Raw genomic sequence first — 21,591 nt, 5'->3', positions numbered from 1 at the left:
CTCAGTCTGAGATGTGACGGGAAGTCCACAACCTCAGAAAGGTAAGTGTAAAATCTCAGTCTGAGATGTTACGGGAAGTCCACAACCTCAGGAAGGTGAGTGTAAAATCTCAGCCTGAGATGTTACGGGAAGTCCACAACCTTAGAAAGGTGAGTGTAAAATCTCAGTCTGAAATGTGACGGGAAGTTTCTTTTAACAAGGAGTTTTTTTAATTACACTTTCATGGAGGGAAGAAAAATTGAGATTTTTTGTGGTCCATTGAGAAATTGCCCAGTGAAAACTGATATTTTCCAATGTAAAAAATATCATTATCAAAAATATTCATTAGATAAGGCCATAATACATAAATAGCTAGATTCTCATCCGAATTTTTTTAAAAATCGAGGGGGGCAGGCAGTTTTATTTTATGGTTTTTATTTTTTCAATTTTGCAGATTTTTTATTGACCTAGGCAATCGGTGTAATTTTATCTACCATACCCGAATAAAAGTCATAGTAAAGGTTCAATTATCTCTTACTTCACATCATCACCAATCTTTTTCAGCCAATGACCCTTGTTTAAAATAAATACGCATGTATTACAGCAATAACCATCTTTTCAGCTGTCAAAATCATGTCGACTTTTGCGGGATTTAAAACAGAAGTAGAATGGTAGATGAATACCGATCCTGATCAGAATTAAGACGAAGAAAAACAGAAAAAAAAATGTAAAAAATATCACTATCAAAAATTTTTATTATGGCCTAAATTAGAATATGTTACTTTTGCTAGTATATTCTAAATGTAAATAACAATGTAGCTAATTGATATTGATAAATATGTTTAACATAGTGCATTTTAAATGATTTATATGATATATATATTTTTTCTTGAACTGAAAGTCTCAGTGAAATTAATTTCATTTCCCTTTGCTATAAGCATGTGAAATTAAAAGAATGTTGAAATAATTGAAAATAAATTGAACATTACGGTAAAAGTCTGTTATGTGACAATCTTATTACAACCAATACCCCGATGATCCTCTGTTAGTAAACTGACACTTTATTAGGGAGATGAATTCCTTCTTCTCTGTCATCAGAGTGTGATTTGGGATTTGCATCAAGTTTTAGAACCACACTACACAATTATCTGCAGTGACATGGTGACATACATCTCGTTAATCAGAGGATGTTTTAATTATAAAGAAGAGATAAAATAGTACTGAAAATGATAAAAAAAAAATAAATAAATTACAGTGTAGGTTTCATTATCATTTATGACTTGTGCAAATTAATAAATGTAAGTGACATCTCTGATTGATTTTAATAGTGCAGTGTTCTCCAGAGTTGAAATTTTAGTCCCTCGGTAGTTTTGTGATATAAGATAGGTATAAAATTAAATTACAGAGTTAACGGTTGGCATCAGCTTTAACTACATCAGACATGGGACAAATGACATTATATTGAGTTGTCCTAACTCCACTGTCACCTAGGGGACAATTTAGAGGCTTCATCTCTAAATCCAAGTAGCCTTTAAACAAATAGTCATCAATCATCGCCGAGATGAGAGTCTCAAAGGAGGATACAGGCTTATTATATAAACCATCGTCAAACATTTATACAAAAATGACAATCATGCTGTATTCCCTGTCCTCCAATGGTTTCAAAATAGATTGTGTGTTTTCTCTCCTGGTACAAGGATACAATCAATAATCAAGAAATTCTCCGATCTGATTTGATTTTTACAATAGAGGAAATTGTCCCTGACACTTATATTCCATATTTGCTAAAGACATTTCAAAGACGACCATATATGTGTCCCATTTGGTTAAAGTTAAAGAGTTCAATGTCATATTTATTCACCGAGTGGTGCTTCATAAATATTTGATTGGTAAACATGCAGCAATTACCATCATGTCTTGTATACTATCAAAATCTGGAGAGCTCTGTCAAGGGTCCCATTGGAAGTGCAAGGTGGGGAAAGGAAGCCACCAGAATAAGTGCAGACTAATGCTTTCTGTTGCTTGTTGGAGCAGTATGATAGAAAGACATTGCTAACTTGCCAATGTCAATGTCTAGAGAGCCATTTAGAAAAGTCTTTTTCAATTTAGCCACTTTGAGACAGAGCACATGGGTTTCTTCACATGCCAAAAATGTCCAGCTCCCATTTGATGACATATTTTTTGTGGATAAAAAAAGAACAATTTCGGCACAATTTTTTTTCATAATTTTCATTTCTGATATATTTGATCTGAAATTTACATAATTCTTATCTAATAACTTTTGTATGGTTTAAAAAAACATTGAACTATAATTTTATATGGTTTCCTAAAGTAGATGAATTATTTCCTGTTCAGTTTTCAATTAGTAATTACAGAAAAATCAATTCATCTTCACGTTTCAATCAAAGTTAAGAGAATCAGTTTTGTACACTAACCTTAAATCAAATTCTTTGACAAATATTACAAATGTTCACAAATTTGAAAAAGCCAGGAAAATTAGGAATGGAGCTTGTGTCCTAGAGGGACAGACTTCATATTATATTCATAATTTCTCTCACACCGCTGTGAAATATTTTAAGTTGTAATTGTACTGACAGGAATGATGCTTTGGTAGAATCTGTCCCGCAGTATAACATACGCCTTGTCATATTATTCAAATTTTCGTCACGTCGGATCACAACGTTCGAGTCCCATTTTGCAGTGTGACGCCTCAAGCTTTGGTTACATTATCAGGAATTTCTGTTTACAACAAGAAAGGGTGAAACCCCGAGCTTATTAATTTGGGTGACCTGTCAATTTGAGCACCTCACCAATGCGACTCCAATGACACTATGGCAGAGAAGTCATATCATAATTTTGGAAGAGGTGGTTAAAGAATGTAATGGCATAATAGCTGTTATTAGAATGTAATTGGTTTTCAGCTCTGGCTAGATTGAACAATCATATTACCTCTAGGGGATTGTTTCCAGAATTGAATTGTAAAGCTTAACATTGACAGAGAAGGAAGGTCCTCAGAGAGTTAGGGTGTCGTCTGTGAAATGGTAACAATTACACTTTTCCACGTTTTCCGTCATTAAACTGGAACTCTATTAGATTAGGATGTTGTTCAAACACTGGTGGCTGGCTGAAGTGACATTTGTTTCTTTTTAAGGTACACCACCAAAAAACTCTCCCTTAATTGCAAAATGCAGTTTTAGCTTTTGCCTAAAAAACTAGAAAAATATAAGTTACAGATTTGAGGTACTGCATGACAAGTCTACATATTTGATTTTTCTAAAAATATACATGTTTATATGTTTATGAATTTTGTATTTAGTGAAATTTTAGTACATTGCAGACTCCAGTTAAAATTCCAGTAAAGCATATTTGCTTTGTGTACATTTTAAATCAAGTCAGAATTTTTATGCCCTGCCATGAATATGGCCGGGGCATATGGTGTTTGTCATGTCCGTCTCCCGTCCCTCCGTCCTTCTGTGACTCTGTCTGTCATTCCGTCACACTTTGCGTTTAGCTCAGTTCAAAGCTCAGTTTCAAAGAAACTATCCAAGATATTTTCATCAAACTTTATATGCTGATAGAGATTGATAAGAGCTATGCAACTGCCTCAACATTTTTTGACCCTGACCTTTCCTTTGACCTTGACCTCACTTTTCTTAAATTAGTGTTTAGCTCAGTTTTAAACATACTATTCAAGATGGTGTTATCAAACTTCAAATGTAGATACATACTGAAGAGAGCTATTCAACTGCATCAACATTTTTTACCTTGACCTTTCCTTTGACCTTGACCACACTTTTCTTAAATTAGTGTTTAGCTCAGTTTTTAAGAAACCATTAAAGATATTTTTTTCTAACTTCATATGTTGATACAAATTGATGAGAGATATTCAATTTCATCAACTTGTTTGACCTTGACCTTTTCTTTGACCTTTTGACCTCACTTTTCCTAAATAAGTATCAAATTCATATGCTGATACATATTGATGTAAGCAATTTAACTGCATCAACATTTTTAACCTTGACCTTGATTTGACCTTGACCTCACTTTTATCAAATAAGTCAGTTTTAAATAAACCATTCATAATATTTTTTCAAACTCATGTGCTCATACATACTGATAAGAGCTTTTCAACTGCATTGACATTTTTTGACCTTAGCATTTCCTTTAACCTTGACCTCACTTTAAAAAAATTAGTGTCAAACTTCATATGCTGAAACATACTGATGTAAGCAATTCAACTGTATCACTATTCAATATATTCTGATCAAATTTCATACACATGTACAAATTTTTATGTTGCATTACTAACATACCCTTGGCGGGGCATTCATGTCCTATGAACATATTTCTAGTTTTTTTATAACATGTAATTAAAATAAGATATGAAAACTTTCATATATACAAGAAAACATTTTCAAGTAAACCATTTAAAAAAGGAATATATAAAATGGTCTGTGTAATTTTATTTTTTTAGGAGTTATTGGAGAAGGACTCTGTCATTGCTTCCCTTCAGGGTAGAGTTGATAGTTTCCAACGACGACAGCGGAGTCGAAGTCCAGGAACGTCAGGCAGCTTTATTGATGACAAGGTAATTCATCGGTATTTAGAGTTCAGGAAGATTTTTAGTATGTGAATTTATTGTCTCTTGTTTTATTTTTTGGTTCTCTCAGCTTTGGATTCTGCTGAAAAAAGTTGATTATTCAGTTCACCTCAGTCAAAGTAGCATTGATGATCAGCACATTAGTATTCTTGGTTTATGTTCCTGAAGCAAATACCATTTAAAAAAAACTTACATTGATGATGCAGTTTAGGATGTTGTCACTTTTCTTCTTAATTTGTTAATAATTTAATACATGTATTAGTTGTAACACGTCATTTGATTGGGTAAAAGCTTTTATCCAATTTGTATAACATAACTTCCCTACGTCACGAGTTACGTCAAAAACCTATTACTCCGCTTGACGTTACTTTTAAAATTATGCTCAATTTGAAGCCTTTTTTCTGGAGGAAAAAATTGTCTCATTGTCAACACTGAAATTAAATTATAAGGAATGAAGCATATTTCAACTTATGTTACAAGATATAACATAACTTTGGGCAGTTTACATTTTTTTATAAACCGCTTCACGGTTTATAAATGGTCTCGTTTTCCCCAGACTCTCGCTCTCGAGACTTTGCCCGAGCGAGAGTCTGGTCTGATTCCTATTTAATTTTTGTAACCACTAGAGGTCGCTAAACCGGCTAACAAGATGGCGACTCCCATGAAAATACATGTGAGAATTTACTTTTTAAACAAAGATATGTGCGTTTTTTTGTTCCTAGTAAAGCAGACAGAGATATTTTACTATAAAAACAGATAAAAGTAAAGGTGCAGCATCTGACTTTTTAAAGAATACAGATCTTAGCATCGAAGAGAATGTATCAGCCAATGAAAATCCATACCGATTTCTCGGTAAGCCTCGATTTTAAATTACAAAAATTAAATAGGAATCAGACCAGACTCTCGCTCGGGCAAAGTCTCGAGAGCGAGAGTCGGGGGAAAACGAGACTAGGTTTATAAAGCGTAAACTGCCCCAAGTTATGTTATATCCTATAACAAAAGTTGAAATAAGCTTCATTCCTTAGGCCATCACTTTTTTATTTACTGTTTTACGGGAGCGCCGACCCTAATTTGGGCTGAAATGAAATAAAAATAAAAGTCTCTTCTTCAAGTTTTATTTTTGTTTCTCCCGCCGATAGCTTATTAATAGTCACTGAAAAAATAAAAGAAACGTCAACAAAATTTTTACAAGCCTTTCAAAACGTCAATTGTCATTGGCTAAGGTAAATATATCCATCCAATCACAGATGACAAAACTAATGAGCATGAATGTGAAGCATGGATAGTCACTGCCAACTCAGCCTAACAGTTAGCGGCAAAATGTCAGAATCGTAGTGTTTGATATATTTTTAAATCAACTCAGTCATTTTAAAAAGTGACATGACATTTATTAGAAAAAAGTATCAATTTCAGATTAACTTTTAATGAAAGATTAAATAAAATAGACTAAACAGTAGTCAAAGTGATCAAATGTTATGCAGATTGCCACAAGGAAATTGAGGTTCTGTCAGCCCCTTGTTTTGAGAGGTTTTAAGTATGTATTATCTTTGACAGTTGTTTCAAAGCGTTGAAATACGGCTTGAAGATTGTTCTGAAACTTATTTAAATGACAGTCTTGTTTTCTTCTACATGTAAAAAGTGGCGTGACTGAGGAAATTCGAGTCATAAATTTCACTCGTTACTATTCATATTAATCACACTTATTACGATTCAAAATGGAATTTTGCTAACAAACTAATGTACATCAATGGAGTAAAAACAGCTTTCTTTGGGAAAAAATTTTACCAATACGGAAAAACATAGCTGCAGATGATACGTCCATACAAATATGGCCTGTTTTTTTTTTTATTCAAAAGTTGTGGATTAGAACAAGTTTTAACAAATATTCGAATTCTGCAGTAAACAGAGTAATTGTCATTGCCTATTTTACATGTATATACTTATGGTAAATACATGTATTTTCTACAATCATGTACGTTGAAAGTTGTAGCACTGAGGCAATTTGAATATGTTTTCAAGAGAAAGATATGTTTTATCCACCTATGTGTATATTAATTTGAATTGCATTGAAAAAGATACACAGATTTTCTTTTAATTAGTCTCACTTGTGAAATTATTTAACTGATCCATTAAAAGCCTTAAGAATATAGGCTGTTTTACTATATTCTTGCCATATGATAGCTACTCAAAAATCCTCAAATCTTATTATTTATTGAATACCAAAAAAATATATATATGATAAAAATGTTTTGCATGCATTAATCTTTTCAAATAACACCTTTTTCTGCCAAATTTAGGTAATAAAACAATTCCATTCTTAAAATAAAAAAAATTGTTACATTTGTTCGTTTTATTTTTATTTTTCTGACCGACTGCTTGAATTTGAATATTTTATTTTTATTTCGACCCCCCGACTCAATTTTTTGAAAAAAATTCCCGTAAAACAGTAAATAAAAAAATGTTGGACTTAATGAATATTGAGCAGGTCTGTCTTCAAGTATCAATAAGACTTAACTGGACCAAACTTGCAGGAATGATGTACTGTAATACATTGTATCACATATTTTCAAGGGGTAAATTTTTCATGGTTTGAGGTAAAAATATATGTTTGTGGGAATATAATTTTGTGCATAAAGAATGTTGAGTAGTAATGTCTGTAATAAATTACATTTCATGGTTGACATAAATTCTGAGTCTCTTCATACCTCGAAAACAATGAGAATTAAACTGCCATGAAAATGAGTAATTTCACAGTATGTAATAATGCTTCTATTCCTGCTTCATGTGCTGCATGTAACCTATATTTTCTTGATTATTCTTGGCGCATGGTCCATTTAAATAACGGTAAGCTGGGCAGATTCATTTTTTACGAGCATGCACATTTCCAAGTAACTTTAAAGGGGGAGGAAATAAGCACCTTCAAATTTACCTGGTCTTAGAACCCCTGTCAATCATCTGAAAATAAGCCTGGGATTGGATGCTTTGATTTGATTGACATTTAGTTTTCTGCTATTGTGTACATCTTGTGTATATTGTCTGGAGGTCGTACTGACCATCGAATTAACTTTCAGGCTTTTGATGCCTACCCCGTATGCCAACGTGATAAAGAAGCAATCAAAGCATTCTCTTTTAGTCCATAAGAATATTTCATAAATATAATCAATCTGTCAAATAATTAGATAAATAATAAGAAAAATCATGCATATATATTATGATTTTAATTTGAAAAGGGGGGGGGTTCATTTCACAATTATATACAATCGATAATTTTGATTTGTCAAAGCATGAGTTAATGTACATTTATTTCACCATAATTAACAAAACCGGCCCGCGTTTGAAGTATTGTGGAATAAAATTAAATTAGTTTGTTTAAAAACAAGTTTGACAACATTGTAACATTGTTCAGAAGTCAAGTGAATATTTATATTTATTCATAAGACAAACCTGTACGTGTCGCTTTTCTCCGAGAGATGGTGACGAAGTTACGGTAAAATAATACCCACCTTTAGAAGAGAAATTAGTCGGATTATAACATCTTGCTTTGCATTTAATATTTGAAATTATGAATCCTGAAAGAAAAAAGTACGATGCAGGTGATTCCATTCCCTTTTCACCTCAGTATAGCTGTCGGGGAATCATCCCCGGTCTGAAGCCCAGGTCATTTTTACAGACCATGTGTTATGGAAAAATCACAAAGGATTTATCTTTAAAAAATATTTATTTAGACTATTACATTTCTAAACAGTTTATCGATCCTCAAAACATGGTTTCTAAGTTTCTAAGTTCTAATGTAATTTGAATTGCTTCCCTTTTTGTCACCAGATTACAACTGTTACGACAGATTTTGGTGCTTAATTCGTTATAACATTTGATTAACAAACACACAGTACATTGAAATTGTTGAATTATTAAAAATATTAATTAAAAAAAAAGAATTTGAGAAGGATTTTGTCCGCAACAAAAACATGCTTTATTTCATGCATTTCAATTGACCTAAACATGAAAAAAAAAAACGGGCTTCGTTTTACAATGTCGTAGGAAAACGTGTACAGGTAATACACTCAGGTAACATCCTGTGTATATAGGTAGCTATACACAAGCCAGCGTCATTCCCTCAGGGCATCTCAGCCGCTTCGATTTAGCTCCACCCCACACCAAACTTACCTGAGGAAAACCGACCTTTTGAAAACCTCGGCCTTTAAGTCTTACCTGCAGCAAACTTACAGTTAGAATGTATGTACATGTAGAAATGTAAATTGCTGCAGTGTTGTATCACTCACTACATTGCTCATTCTCAATATGTCTAATGACTTTGCCTCATTTATAGATAGCATTTATAGAGATGAGTGAGAAATCTTGGAATATATGCATGTAGTGAATGAGTTGGAATTATAGACATGAAGTAAGTTGATTTCTTTGTTTTATTTGTAGCCCTCGTCAGATCTGGAGATCAAGGTGCGGGGAATGCAGAGGGAGATAAATCTACTGAAGGATGAACTGGAAGACAAGGATCGCTTGATAGAGAGACTGGAACAGGAGAATGACAAACTTAATATCGAGTTTGATGTGTCTGACCTCAACAAACGAGAGAGAACTCACTCTACCCCAGCAAGGGAGGTCCGCAGCGTAGCCCTGAGTCCCATCAAGTCCTCTACCAGGGGGGAGCACTCCAGGTCTCGATCTCTATCCCCCGTCAGGAAGGTTAAGGAGGGACCCCCTGTCAGGCAGGGTGACCTCAGACACAGACTGCTGCAGACAGAGAGAAAACTGGACGACACCAAGAACATGCTCAGACTGAAGGTAAATACACACTTAGGTAGTGAAATGGTGGTGTTTTGCATCAACAAGAAATTAAACTCTTTACTCTAAAATGTGTTGAGATACTTCATAAAACTCTGTTATGAAAGGAAATATTTAAATTAGTATAAGATTATTTCTAGCTCAAGTATCTGATCAAAGCACGAGTACTGTAGCTGAAATGTGCAGGTTAAGGTTAAGGACAAAACAAGTTTAAGTGAACTGGCTCATTAGAATCATTGAGCTTAAAGTCACCCCATATAACTTGTGCCACTTGATGTAAGAGCACATTTTTCTGTATATTTGGAATATGCATTCAGAATATTTTTTTATGATTTTTTTTTAAGAACCGTGAATTAGAGGAACTGAAGAAGGCTCACGCTAAACGTCTTGAAAGACTGAAAAGTGCCCAGATAGATTACAAGATCCTGAAAGATCAGCTGAAGTTGTATGAGGATGAAAATAGGTAGGTTTTTTTTGAGTCTGTAGGGTAGCACAAAAGGCCCTACTCCTCAAGCTAAGGTATTTTTCTCAAAATTTGCTTTGAAATTTCCAAACAATAAAAAATCATACAGGGTAGCCTTATTGTACATTAATCTTTAGATTTATCATTATGTAAAATATCCTAATGTCTGCACCAAATGCACTGTTGGTTTACATTTTAAACATTTTTTTTTCTGATTGTATGTAATATGTGCATCATACTTTCTTGTATAATGTTTAGTTTATTATGTTCCACAGCAATAAAATGGAGAGAGGAAGAAAGAAGAAACGGGCAGACCCACGGGAACTTCGCCAGGAGAACAGCGATAAAGTCTGGAATGAGCTGGCCGTGTACAAAAATGAGAATCGTAACCTGGTGGTAGAAAAGTAAGACAACTCATTCTATAAAGTTCAAACCTGGTGGTAGAAAAGTAAGACAACTCATTCTATAAAGTAGAATCAGTGAGATAAATTGAGACAGATTAGAGGGAGGTTACATGCTAATACAGGCTCCCTATTGTAGAAAAGATTTAATTATAGTCAAGTCCTGATCCCCAAATCTTAGATGAGACTGCAGCAGCAGGGCAAAGTTTTACATAGGAATTCAAAAGCATAAAATCTTTTTACAATGTCCTCATCTTAAAAAACAACAGGTTTTCATTTAGTGAGATTAATTTGCAAGCATCCTCCTAAAAGGTTGAAAAAATATGTACTGATAATAGTTATTGAAATAAAATGACGCTTAATGTTACAAAAATTTTAGAGGAGTACTGTGTATAGGAAAAATAACATTAAGAATCTTTCTCTGAGAACAGCAGGGCTAAAGACATATTTATATGTTGTTATTGATGATGAATTCAACAATGGCCAGTTGGCCATTTTTACAAGTATTACATTCATTACATTTTCAATTAGAAAATGGTACATGTACATCAATGCAAACAAGAATAGATGTGAAAAGCAATGAATCTATAAAAGTTAAAAAAAAAAAAAAACATTTTTTAATAGATACTTGTATGAATAGTTTGAACATTTTTAATACAATTTCTTTTTAAATATTTGCTGGACCCCGAGTTTGATTAGAGCATTAGTAATCTGTGTTGTGATGTTGACAGGATGTCATTGGAGGAGGAGGTTGACATGTTGAAGGTACAGGCCAGTCAGGACGCGGCTACTCTACATGAACTCAAGGTGGCCCTGGAACAGGAGAGGGAAAGTAAGGACACAGTTTAGCACGTCATCAATTTTTCAGAATCTTTTTTGGGAAAGTAAAGGGAGAGTTTATCAGTTTATCAATTTTAGGGAGGAATAGATTTAATTTTCTATAAACAGCACGAGAGAATCAAAAAGATTTTGCTGATCAGTTTTAAAATCAGCCATGATAACACCTGTTAATCCTCAAAATTTAATAATAGAATAAACAGGGATATAATGCATGGGTTATAAGGAGCCATAAATAAAACGTAAACAGACAGATTTTGCAGCATTTTTATATGAAGGTTAAATGAATGTTCAGGTAGAGAGTATGACAAGAAGAAAGCTGGATATCAGACTCAGGAGAAATCGGACTTACAGGCCGAACTCACACTGACCAGATCAGAGGTAAAGCAATTACTGATTTACATAATCGGGGCAAATTAAATTATGAATGAGAAAAAAACTATTTATTTTTGACCTGTGCATTACAAGGGGAAAATCGTTATAATGAAATGAAATTTATTGAAGTAAGAATGTGGAGGAAAGCTTAATAAAAAAATTATTAAAAGTCCAAGACAGAAAAAAAAACATACTGAAATTCTTGCAAATTTTAAAATATGTAATGAAGGTATTTCTTTCTACAGGTTCAGTCTAAATCTGTCAGACTTGATAAACTAGAGAGAGAGCTCAGGGAAAGTCAATCTGAAAAAGAGGCTCTGTTAGAAGAAAGGAGGTCAGTTGACAAGGGAGTTAATTTATTTTATAAATCATTAAATCTAGCTGCAAGATTTTTATAAAAACTATTTTTACAATGCTTACATCCCAGCTTTAATGCTAATCAAAAGAGAAGCTATCCATGCATTTTTTTTTTGGCATTCAAAAATTTTATAAACTTTGACATGAAATGTCTTCTCTTTGAAGGAGTCTGAAATCTGAAATATTAGAAATGAAGCAAGCAAATTCAAAATATCGCATGGAGACAGCAAATTTGAAGCGGGACATCAATAGGTGTGTATAAAATATTTGTTATTTTATCCAAAGAGACAAAACTCTGGTGATAGATGATGCCTGTACTAAATACATTTGTTTGTACTCCCTAGACTGGAGAGAGAATTGGAGGAAGAAAAGCTTGCCAAACAATTCCAGGCTGTCAAAGAAAAGCTAGGCACGAAACAGAACAGGCCAAAGTCACGTCGAGCCGAACTCAGAAACAAAAGCCAGGCATCTAAACGAGTAAGGCTGTCATTCTAAAGTAAAATCTTTATCAATATTGGAGTTTCTGTTCTTTCATAGTCATAATCTTCTTGAAGGTGGTGGTTAAATGTAAGAAATTTTAAAGGACAAGATATTAAAAAAAAAATTAATGAATATATGCTAGTCTTCAAGACACCCATTTAACTAGTTTTAACTTGAAAGTTTTATAGATTTGGTTTTGATGAATTTTGTTGTATATTGGTTATTTGTATTTGAAATTTATCTTTTTCTTAGAATTTTTATCTTTTTTTTTTCTTTTTTTTAAGACAAGTTATTGACTTTTTTTCCTGAAAATGATATATACTGTTACAATAATTGAAATTGTCTTAAGATGAAGATTAGATAAATACATTTAAGAGAAGATTTTTTTCTTTTTCTTTTAATACCATTTTTTCTTTTTGTTAAAAACATTTATTTAAACAAAAAACAGATACAATAAAACTTATATTACTTTTGTGAGTTCAAGTTGCATACACTATGACCATACAGGTATATGAATCACATTGTATGTGGGCACTATCTTGAACTTTTAGTATTCTCACTTAGACACAATCTTTGATTTTCTTAATTAGACATGATCTTTTGAATTTTTAAATTAAACATAATCTTTAAATGTCTAGACTCTCAATCAGGTTGATATTGCTGGGGAAGAGGTAAAGTATCCAAAGGTGAAGGTCAGATGTCATAGGTGAAGGTCATGATGTGACAAATATATATCTATATTCAATATATATCAAAATATATCATATCCTTAGTAGGTCTATCTGAATTAATTAGCATGTTTAACATAAGTAATATATTTTTTTTCTCCACAATCCCCCCAAAAAAGATCATTCAGTTAGACCTACTACATTAATGTAATTGTGTTTGTCAGTTTGAATCCTAATTAACACCTGAAATGCAAAATTGGAATTGCATGGGCTGGCTTATTGCTAATTTATGTACTACCAGGGTATACGTATAAAGGAAAAAAACAATGAAGTCATTTCTTAGTCTGGTTACTTGTTGGTTTGTGTGTATGCTTGTATTTGAATGTTTAAAGCCTTATTTTATCAATTTACAGTACCAGAAAGCCCTCAACAGAAGCATAGAGAAGATGAGATCTGTCTTCAGGGATTTCGAAGATGAAGGATGGGAAGAGATACCGGAGTCAGAAGAAATGTTAGTCACTAATGTGCTTTTACCAAAATCTGTTCAAATTGGTTACTGTTAGTCACCTATAGTAATGTGCTAATATTACAAAAAGATTATATCATTTAATTTCTAATAAGCTAACCTGATCTAGGTGTTCAAGTTAGATTTTCTGATTTAAATTTATTCACAAGAATACTTTATCTGTTTGCTTACTCTTATGATAAGTGGCTAACAGTTTGTCTTTTCTCAAGAAAAGTGGCTAACAGTTTGTCTTTTCTCAAGAAAAGTGGCTAACAGTTTGTCTTTTCTAAAGAAAAGTTGCTAACGGTTTGTCTTTTCTAAAGAAAAGTGGCTAACAGTTTGTCTTTTCTAAAGAAAAGTGGCTAACGGTTTGTCTTTTCTCAAATAAAGTTGTGAACAGTTTGTCTTTTATCAGGAAGCGGGTTATGTAAATTTTTTCTGCAATAGCTGTGACATTAAGAAAGAGATTTTATTTTCTATATTTATAGCTGTGTAAATAATCATTTAACGTAGGATTTAAAAAAGATTAATTATTGTATCATTGATATGTACGTCATAGTACGTTTCATTGATGAAACAGCCACTGATCAAGAAATCTGAACAGGTGATATGCCTAGTATTGTTCATGAACTGATAAACAGCAATGAATTTCTTTAGAAATAAAGGAGAAAATATTCAGTGGATGTAAATATTCTGATTCTTTTGCAGTGATGAAGAAACAGAGAGTGATTCTTTGGGTCAGACCATTGTGGATATTTCGCAATCACAGACCACGCCTCCTAGTGATGAGAGCATGGACCACAGGCAAACAGTAAGACAACTGTCTAATATAAATGTTTAGCTCTGGATGTCTTACTTTGCATCATGAAGAACAGTCTCAAACCAACATTAAATAATAATTTTTTGTTTATTTGGGGTAAATAGACGAACATTTGACGTAAATTATGTAATTATACTATTTTCTACATGACATGGAGAAAGTAAATTGATACATTTTTATTATTTTTCATTCTATGTTCAGCACTGTATTAAACAGATTAACTTTTTAACCCTCTTCCTGTTTGTATAATTATGTCTTTCAGATTAAAAGAAGCCTTAGACCTATGAGTTTTAAGATGTCCTCTTTAAGAAACAGACGAGGTGGAATAAGAAACCTACATCATCGTAACCGCAGTATTTCACGTCCATATACTGCCAGAGTAACTGACAATAAAAGAGGTATGCTTTCTTCTGGAGCCATATTTATTCAATTATTTTTCAAATTTTTGAAAAAAAAAAATACTGTATAGCAGGTTAAAATCGCGGTCGGAAAAGATCGCGATTTGTTCAATTTTCAGCCAATCGCGGTCGTTTGAATTCGCGGAAAAGGAAAAACCATACATTTCTTAAATGGTACTTGCAAGCATTTTTTTTGTAATTATATATTGCGTGAACTGATATTTTCCGTCTCTATCTTACGAAAGTCTGTCATGTATATCGTGTATAGAAAAGGCAAGTCTACATATTGTGTCGATTTTGATCCCGATTGAATAATAACGAAACACCGGACTGATCCTGATTTGAAGTCAACATAATGTTACGCAGTTAATTTTATTTTCATTTCGGGTCCAAATCAGAGAAATTATTATACCGTTGTCAAAATGTTGAATTTTAATCATACAATTGAATTTAATTAATTGTAGTTACCCTGTTTACTACGTAAATGCCTTGATTAAGGGTAATGACTGAGTGATACGCACAGGTCAAAAATAACCAAGCATGTTTTATTGAATAATTACATCGCACATCTACTAGATGGCAAAATTAATTTGTTAGCCATAGAAATAAATTAAACAATTAATTAGCTTTAAGAACACCAATACCCTGTAACTACGTGTTTGTAATAATGATCCAAACACTCGCATAATTATGAAGACAGTCTAATCACGGAAAATAATAAAATTTCAATTTAGCCGTAAAAAACTTTTAAAGAATTATTCGCTGTATGTTGACTTCGCGGATTTTCTTTTTCCGCGAATATAGCGAAAATTAACTCCGCGAGTTAATTTCCTGCTGTACAGTACTGTACAGTGAAAGGTCACCGATCCAAGGGTTGCACAGGCTCGCTGTTGCTTAACTTACCTGAAATAGAGGGATCTAGCACATCACTTGAAAAGCTAGCTCACCAGCGAGGCAGTATAAGTTCCCTACTGTCCCCTACAAGATCATATGTCTTATGTAAATGCCACATTGCATTAAAATGTTAGTCAAAATTTTTGTTCTTGACTGTGTTATTATTACATCTTTCTGATGTTGTAGTAACACTCAAAGAAGTAGGTACATCTCCACTAAAAGCACCGGCCCAGGAATTCTCTCCATCCCCAAGGATCCAAGAGCAGCGAGCTTATGAACAGAGGGTTCAAGCCAGCAACCAGCTGGCCCGACAAGCTAAACAGCTCAAACAGCGTGTAGGCTACCTCACACAGCAAGTAAGCGGAAGTTTTTCTGTTGATAAAAGAGGATTTATAAGTAATCTCTGTTCTCTTAGATAGTTAGATTGCACAAATTCCTGTCTATTATATTTATAAAAACACTGCTATTTGTATTAATAATGCTCTACTTCTTGGCATGTATGGGTCACTTACGGATGTAGATGCACAATGCCAATCTTATTACAGCATAAATTATATATTTCAACTTTCTGGAGTTGGTTTCTTTTAATATACAAATTCTCATATACTTCATATATATCTTCTCAGATATTTTTTTCTTGGATAACTAAATATCCCTCACTTGCTAGGTTGGGTCTCTAACATTTTCAGTAAGTATTGTTTGAGGCAAAATATTACAAGGGTATAGTGTAACCTTGATTCTGACTATATAATACTTAACAGATATGGTCTTCCATAATTAAACAATTTGTGGAATTTTTAAAACAAATGGATTCTTTTTGGTGTTGGTATATTAAATAATGTAGATGGTTACAACAAAACTACTAAACTAATGTATTTCTGTGTTCTTAATTTTTCACAGAACAGAATCTGTTAAATTCAGCTTTACATTTATATAAACCCTATACATGTATCTTTTTCCCCATTTGGTGGAATGTGTAAGATATCTTGCTCATCTATGTGTGCATGTCTTTTTAAAAACCATTAAATGTTCATTCATTACACAGTGTAATTACACAGTGATATTAGGCTTTCATCTTGAATATTTTCCATAACAAATTTGAATGAGAAGTGATTCTGCTGACAAAAAAAATATTGTAAAGAATTGTTTGATTTGCAGATCACTACTCTACGAGAATCTCGCGGAGCTGCTGTGAAGGCTTTGGAGCAACAGAAGGAAGTGAATCAACAGCAGCAGGCAGACTTAAATCTGGCCAATCAGAGACTGAGGATGGCTAAACAGAACATCCAGGTAAATCTGACCAATCAGAGGCTGAGGATGGCTAAACAGAACATCCAGGTAAGTTGGACCAATCAGAGACTGAGGATGGCTAAACAGAACATCCAGGTAAATCTGTCCAATCAGAGACTGAGGATGGCTAAACAGAACATCCAGGTAAATCTGTCCAATCAGAGACTGAGGATGGCTAAACAGAACATCCAGGTAAATCTGTCCAATCAGAGACTGAGGATGGCTAAACAGAACATCCAGGTAAATCTGTCCAATCAGAGACTGAGGATGGCTAAACAGAACATCCAGGTAAAGCTGGCCAATCAGAGACTGAGGATGGCTAAACAAAACATCCAGGTAAGTCTGACCAATCAGAGGCTGAGAATGGCTAAACAGAACATCCAGGTAAGTTGGACCAATCAGAGACTGAGAATGGCTAAACAGAACATCCAGGTACGTCTGACCAATCAGAGACTGAGAATGGCTAAACAGAACATCCAGGTAAGTCTGACCAATCAGAGACTGAGAATGGCTAAACAGAACATCCAGGTAAGTCGGACCAATCAGATACTGACAATGGCTAAACAGAACATCCAGGTACAACTGGCCAATCAGAGACTGAGAATGGCTAAACAGAACATCCAGGTAAGTTGGACCAATCAGAGACTGAGAATGGCCAAACAAAACATCCAGGTAAGTTGGACCAATCAGAGACTGAGAATGGCCAAACAAAACATCCAGGTAAATCAGACCAATCAGAGACTGAGAATGGCTAAACAGAACATCCAGGTACGTCTGGCCAATCAAAAACTAAGAATGGCTAAACAGAACATCCAGGTAAATCTGGCCAATCAGAGACTGAGAATTGCTAAACAGAACATCCAGGTAAAGCTGGCCAATCAGAGACTGAGAATGGCTAAACAGAACATCCAGGAAAATCTGGCCAATCAGGGACTAAGAATGGCTAAACAGAAATCTAGATAAATCTGGCTAATCAGATCCTGAAAATGAAATACCATAGATAACAATGTTTAATACACAAGAATATATGGAATTCATTCTATTAATTTATTTATTATTAACATTAATTTTGTTACCTACAGAAGCTGACAACAGACATGGACAAGGTTTTACAAGAGAAGGCAGCCTTAGAAGCTCAGCTGGTGGAGGAGAATCGCCACACTACAGCCACAGACAAACATACAGAACAGGACTGGAAGATCCTCGAGTCCAGACTCAAAGTAGGTCAACTCTGTTATGATGGGTCATTTTACACCAAGGTCCATAATCTATAAATTATTTGCCAACATCACAGGATAGTTATTGAATATTTAACTACACTACATTTGTTTGTTTACATATATGGATTAAGAAGTGCTGTTTAATTTTCTAGGCCTCTTCCAATGAGTTGTGTAGACAGTCTAATCAGGCCAGACAGCTTAAACAAGAAAACGAACAACAACAGGAACAAATCAGGACTCTGCAGGAAAAGTACACTCATCATTAAACTTTTTCTTCCAAAAACTTTTATACCCCCCGCAAACGAAGTTTGGGGGGGTATATAGGAATCACCTTGTCCGTCTGTCTGTCTGTCTGTGCAAACATGTCCGGTCCATATCTTTCTTACGGAGGGACATTAGAATCTACTACTCCACACAAAGATTGCCCATGACCTAAGGGTGTGTCATCACCTTGACCCAAGGTCATTTGGGGAAGTTCAAGGTCACTGGAAGAAAAAGTTCATAATTCGTGTCCGGTCCATATCTTTCTGACGGATAAACTTGGTAGGTTCTCTTTTCACACAAAGATTGCCCATGACCCAAGGGTGTGTCATCACCTTGACCCAAGGTCATTTGGGGAAGTTCAAGGTCACTGGAAGAAAAACTTCATAATTCATGTCCGGTCTACATCTTTGTTATAGATTAACTTGGTAGGTTCTCATTTCATGCAAAGATTGCCCATGTCCCAAGGGTGTGTCATGACCTTGACCCAAGGTCATTTGAGGAAGTTCAAGGTCTCTGGAAGAAAAAGTTCATAATTCGTGTCCGGTCTACATCTTTTTTATGGATAAACTTGGTAGGTTCTCATTTCATGCAAAGATTTCCCATGACCCAGGGATGTGTCCTGACCTTGACCCAAGGTCATTTGGGGAAGTTCAAGGTCACTGGAAGAAAAAGTTCATAATTTGTGTCTGGTCCATATCTATCTTATGGATAAACTTGGATTGTTCTTATTTTACACAAAGATTGCCCATGACCTAAGGATGTGTCATGACCTTGACCAAAGGTCATTTGGGAAGTTCAAGGTCACTGGAATTAAAATTCATAATTTGTGTCCGGTCCATATCTTTCTTATGGATAAACTTGGTAGGTTCTCATTCTACACAAAGATTGCCCATGACCCAAGGGTTTGTCATGACCTTGATTCAAGGTCATTTGGGGAACTTCAAGGTCACTGGAAGAAAAATTTCATAATTCATGTGTGATACATATCTTTATTATGGTAAAAATTACTTCTGAAAAACCCGGCGGGGGGTATTTTGTCCCGTTTGGACAGTTCTAGTTATCTTTTTTTCTCAAATGTTAATCAAATAGGTAAATATTTCATACTGTCAACTTTCCTTTTCTGTACTTAACGGCTTAAACAGAATTATGTAGAATATCGGGTATTTTCATGGAATTCAATTTGAAATCATTTGAAAAGTAATCCCGATACCTATTTTAAAATTGATGTTCATTTTAAAATAAGGCCCTGAACATACAAATTACCGTTTTCTGAGAGATTGTAGGCAATCTGGATACATTACTTTTGTCAAATATGAAAAAACTCCCATATTCATGACTGGTTTTCTTAATTTTTCATTGAAAATGACTGTTTAAAATATTGCTTTTTATCTTGTTTTCCTACAATTTATGACTCAAAACACCTTTTTTGACCAAGCTAAAGTTATATAGGAATTTATTTCTCAAATTTAATAAATCTGTAGGCATGTTTTATTTACTAGATCATGACCTTAAAGAGCCTCTATGCATCTATTCCTCCTTTTTATGTTGATCCACAAAGTTAATGATTTTTTAACTTGAGCATAAGCAGTAATTAACTGAGAATTGATATAATGACCACATTTTTTTCTCAGAATAAGTCGAGTGGAGAGAGACAATAATCAGAAGAGGACACTCCTGGAGGACCAGAGAGTCAAGTTAAAGCTGGCCCAGACAAACGCCAAGTCCGAACAAAATGCTAATGTGAGTGTCAGAAGTGTACTTATACTGCAAGACAGGGAAATTGTGCTCCTTTTTATTTGCCCCTTTTCACCATTGTTTTCAATGGGCAATCTATGAAAAGTGTGAATTCAACAAAGAAGAGTTATCTCTCTTGTAGAACAACTCTGTTTTAAAACGGGGCAAAATTATCTGCTAATGTGATTTTAAGAAAACAACATGTGGCAACATAACTGTTCAAGAAGCATCTGTCTGAAACGTCTTTTAACTCTGCTAAGTCTTTTAAAAGTAACTATCCAAGTCTTAAGCACATGTTTAAGCAATAATTTGTAAATCAAAATGGGTTTGATAATTATTATATAATGTTGATTTTCATTTTACAGGAAGAAATGGAGACAAGAATTAAACTGATTCAAGACACTAGTGATCGACTCAAGATACAAGTAAGATTCTATGCAATTATACTGCTAAGGGTCATAATGTTGTACATGTCTGTCTCTAAAGAATTGACATTAGTTGAAAATTGATATTAATATTTGAGAGTTGACAATTTTCCTAAATTTCTTATACCTTGTGCTCCAGGTGGAGTCCTACAAGAAGAGGCTGTCAGCAGTCACCAGAGAAAAGAGGGAGTATGAGGAAAGATTCCTCAAAGTGAATGCAGAACTGGAGAAAAAGGTCTGTGTCACAAATGAATTTTGTTTAATGATGTACACAATTCTTAATGTGCTCCTAGTAAGGAAGTCTCTGTTCTATTTTTAGAACAAGCATTTTCTGGAGAGTCAGACGCGGAGAATGGAGCTAGAGACTGCTGTGGGGGATCTAGAGAACACAGCTCAACAACAACTCCGTGGGCTGGCAGCTCAAAGTGAGGCAGCCATTGAGGCAGCTCAAAGGAAGCTCAGTGAGGCCTACTACACCATACAGCAGTACCAACAGTTTGTCAAGGTTTGTCTCTTAATACACTACACCATACAGCAGTACCAACAGTTTGTCAAGGTTTGTCTCTTATTACACTACACCATACAGCAGTACCAACAGTTTGTCAAGGTTTGTCTCTTATTACACTACACCATACAGCAATACCAACAGTTTGTCAAGGTTTGTCTCTCATAATTACACTACACCATACAGCAATACCAACAGTTGGTCAAGGTTTGTCTCTCATAATTATACTACACCATACAGCAATACCAACAGTTTGTCAAGGTTTGTCTCTTATTACACTACACCATACGTCAGTACCAACAGTTTGTCAAGGTTTGTCTCTTATTACACTACACCATACGTCAGTACCAACAGTTTGTCAAGGTTTGTCTCTTATTACACTACACCATACAGCAGTACCAACAGTTTGTCAAGGTTTGTCTCTTATTACACTACACCATACGTCAGTACCAACAGTTTGTCAAGGTTTGTCTCTCTATACACACTGGATTATACTAGAAATTATTCAAACTACATGTCTATAAAGAAGATTGACCTTTTAAATGAAAAAAATACCATGTTCATTATTAAATTTAC

At 34.2% G+C, this 21,591-nt stretch overlaps 1 protein-coding gene across 5 annotated transcripts in view; it reads left to right on the top strand.

The window, feature by feature from the left end:
- LOC134256855 (centlein-like) overlaps positions 1-21,591 on the top strand; it is a 39,963-nt gene that overhangs the window by 15,156 nt on the left and 3,216 nt on the right. For 3 of the 5 annotated variants that reach the window (XM_062739525.1, XM_062739527.1, XM_062739524.1), the window contains 21 exons: positions 4,454-4,567; positions 9,011-9,379; positions 9,724-9,842; positions 10,118-10,246; positions 10,975-11,075; positions 11,376-11,461; positions 11,701-11,789; positions 11,978-12,064; positions 12,157-12,289; positions 12,943-12,963; positions 13,374-13,471; positions 14,174-14,276; positions 14,548-14,683; positions 15,764-15,933; positions 16,736-16,867; positions 17,950-18,087; positions 18,240-18,337; positions 19,983-20,091; positions 20,451-20,510; positions 20,650-20,745; positions 20,830-21,015. In XM_062739525.1, the coding sequence (XP_062595509.1) occupies positions 4,454-4,567; positions 9,011-9,379; positions 9,724-9,842; positions 10,118-10,246; positions 10,975-11,075; positions 11,376-11,461; positions 11,701-11,789; positions 11,978-12,064; positions 12,157-12,289; positions 12,943-12,963; positions 13,374-13,471; positions 14,174-14,276; positions 14,548-14,683; positions 15,764-15,933; positions 16,736-16,867; positions 17,950-18,087; positions 18,240-18,337; positions 19,983-20,091; positions 20,451-20,510; positions 20,650-20,745; positions 20,830-21,015 (2,574 nt within the window). The remainder of the gene's footprint in view (positions 1-4,453; positions 4,568-9,010; positions 9,380-9,723; positions 9,843-10,117; positions 10,247-10,974; positions 11,076-11,375; positions 11,462-11,700; positions 11,790-11,977; positions 12,065-12,156; positions 12,290-12,942; positions 12,964-13,373; positions 13,472-14,173; positions 14,277-14,547; positions 14,684-15,763; positions 15,934-16,735; positions 16,868-17,949; positions 18,088-18,239; positions 18,338-19,982; positions 20,092-20,450; positions 20,511-20,649; positions 20,746-20,829; positions 21,016-21,591) is intronic. The other 2 variants (XM_062739528.1, XM_062739526.1) reach the window with 1 other exon arrangement.

The sequence above is a fragment of the Saccostrea cucullata genome, unplaced genomic scaffold (assembly GCF_032062105.1).
Source record: "Saccostrea cucullata isolate Sc308-1 unplaced genomic scaffold, CSIRO_AGI_Scuc_v1 ctg8, whole genome shotgun sequence".
Taxonomy (NCBI): domain Eukaryota; kingdom Metazoa; phylum Mollusca; class Bivalvia; order Ostreida; family Ostreidae; genus Saccostrea; species Saccostrea cuccullata.
Note: the sequence above shows the minus strand (reverse complement) of the source record. Positions and strands in the feature narration are given on the sequence as shown.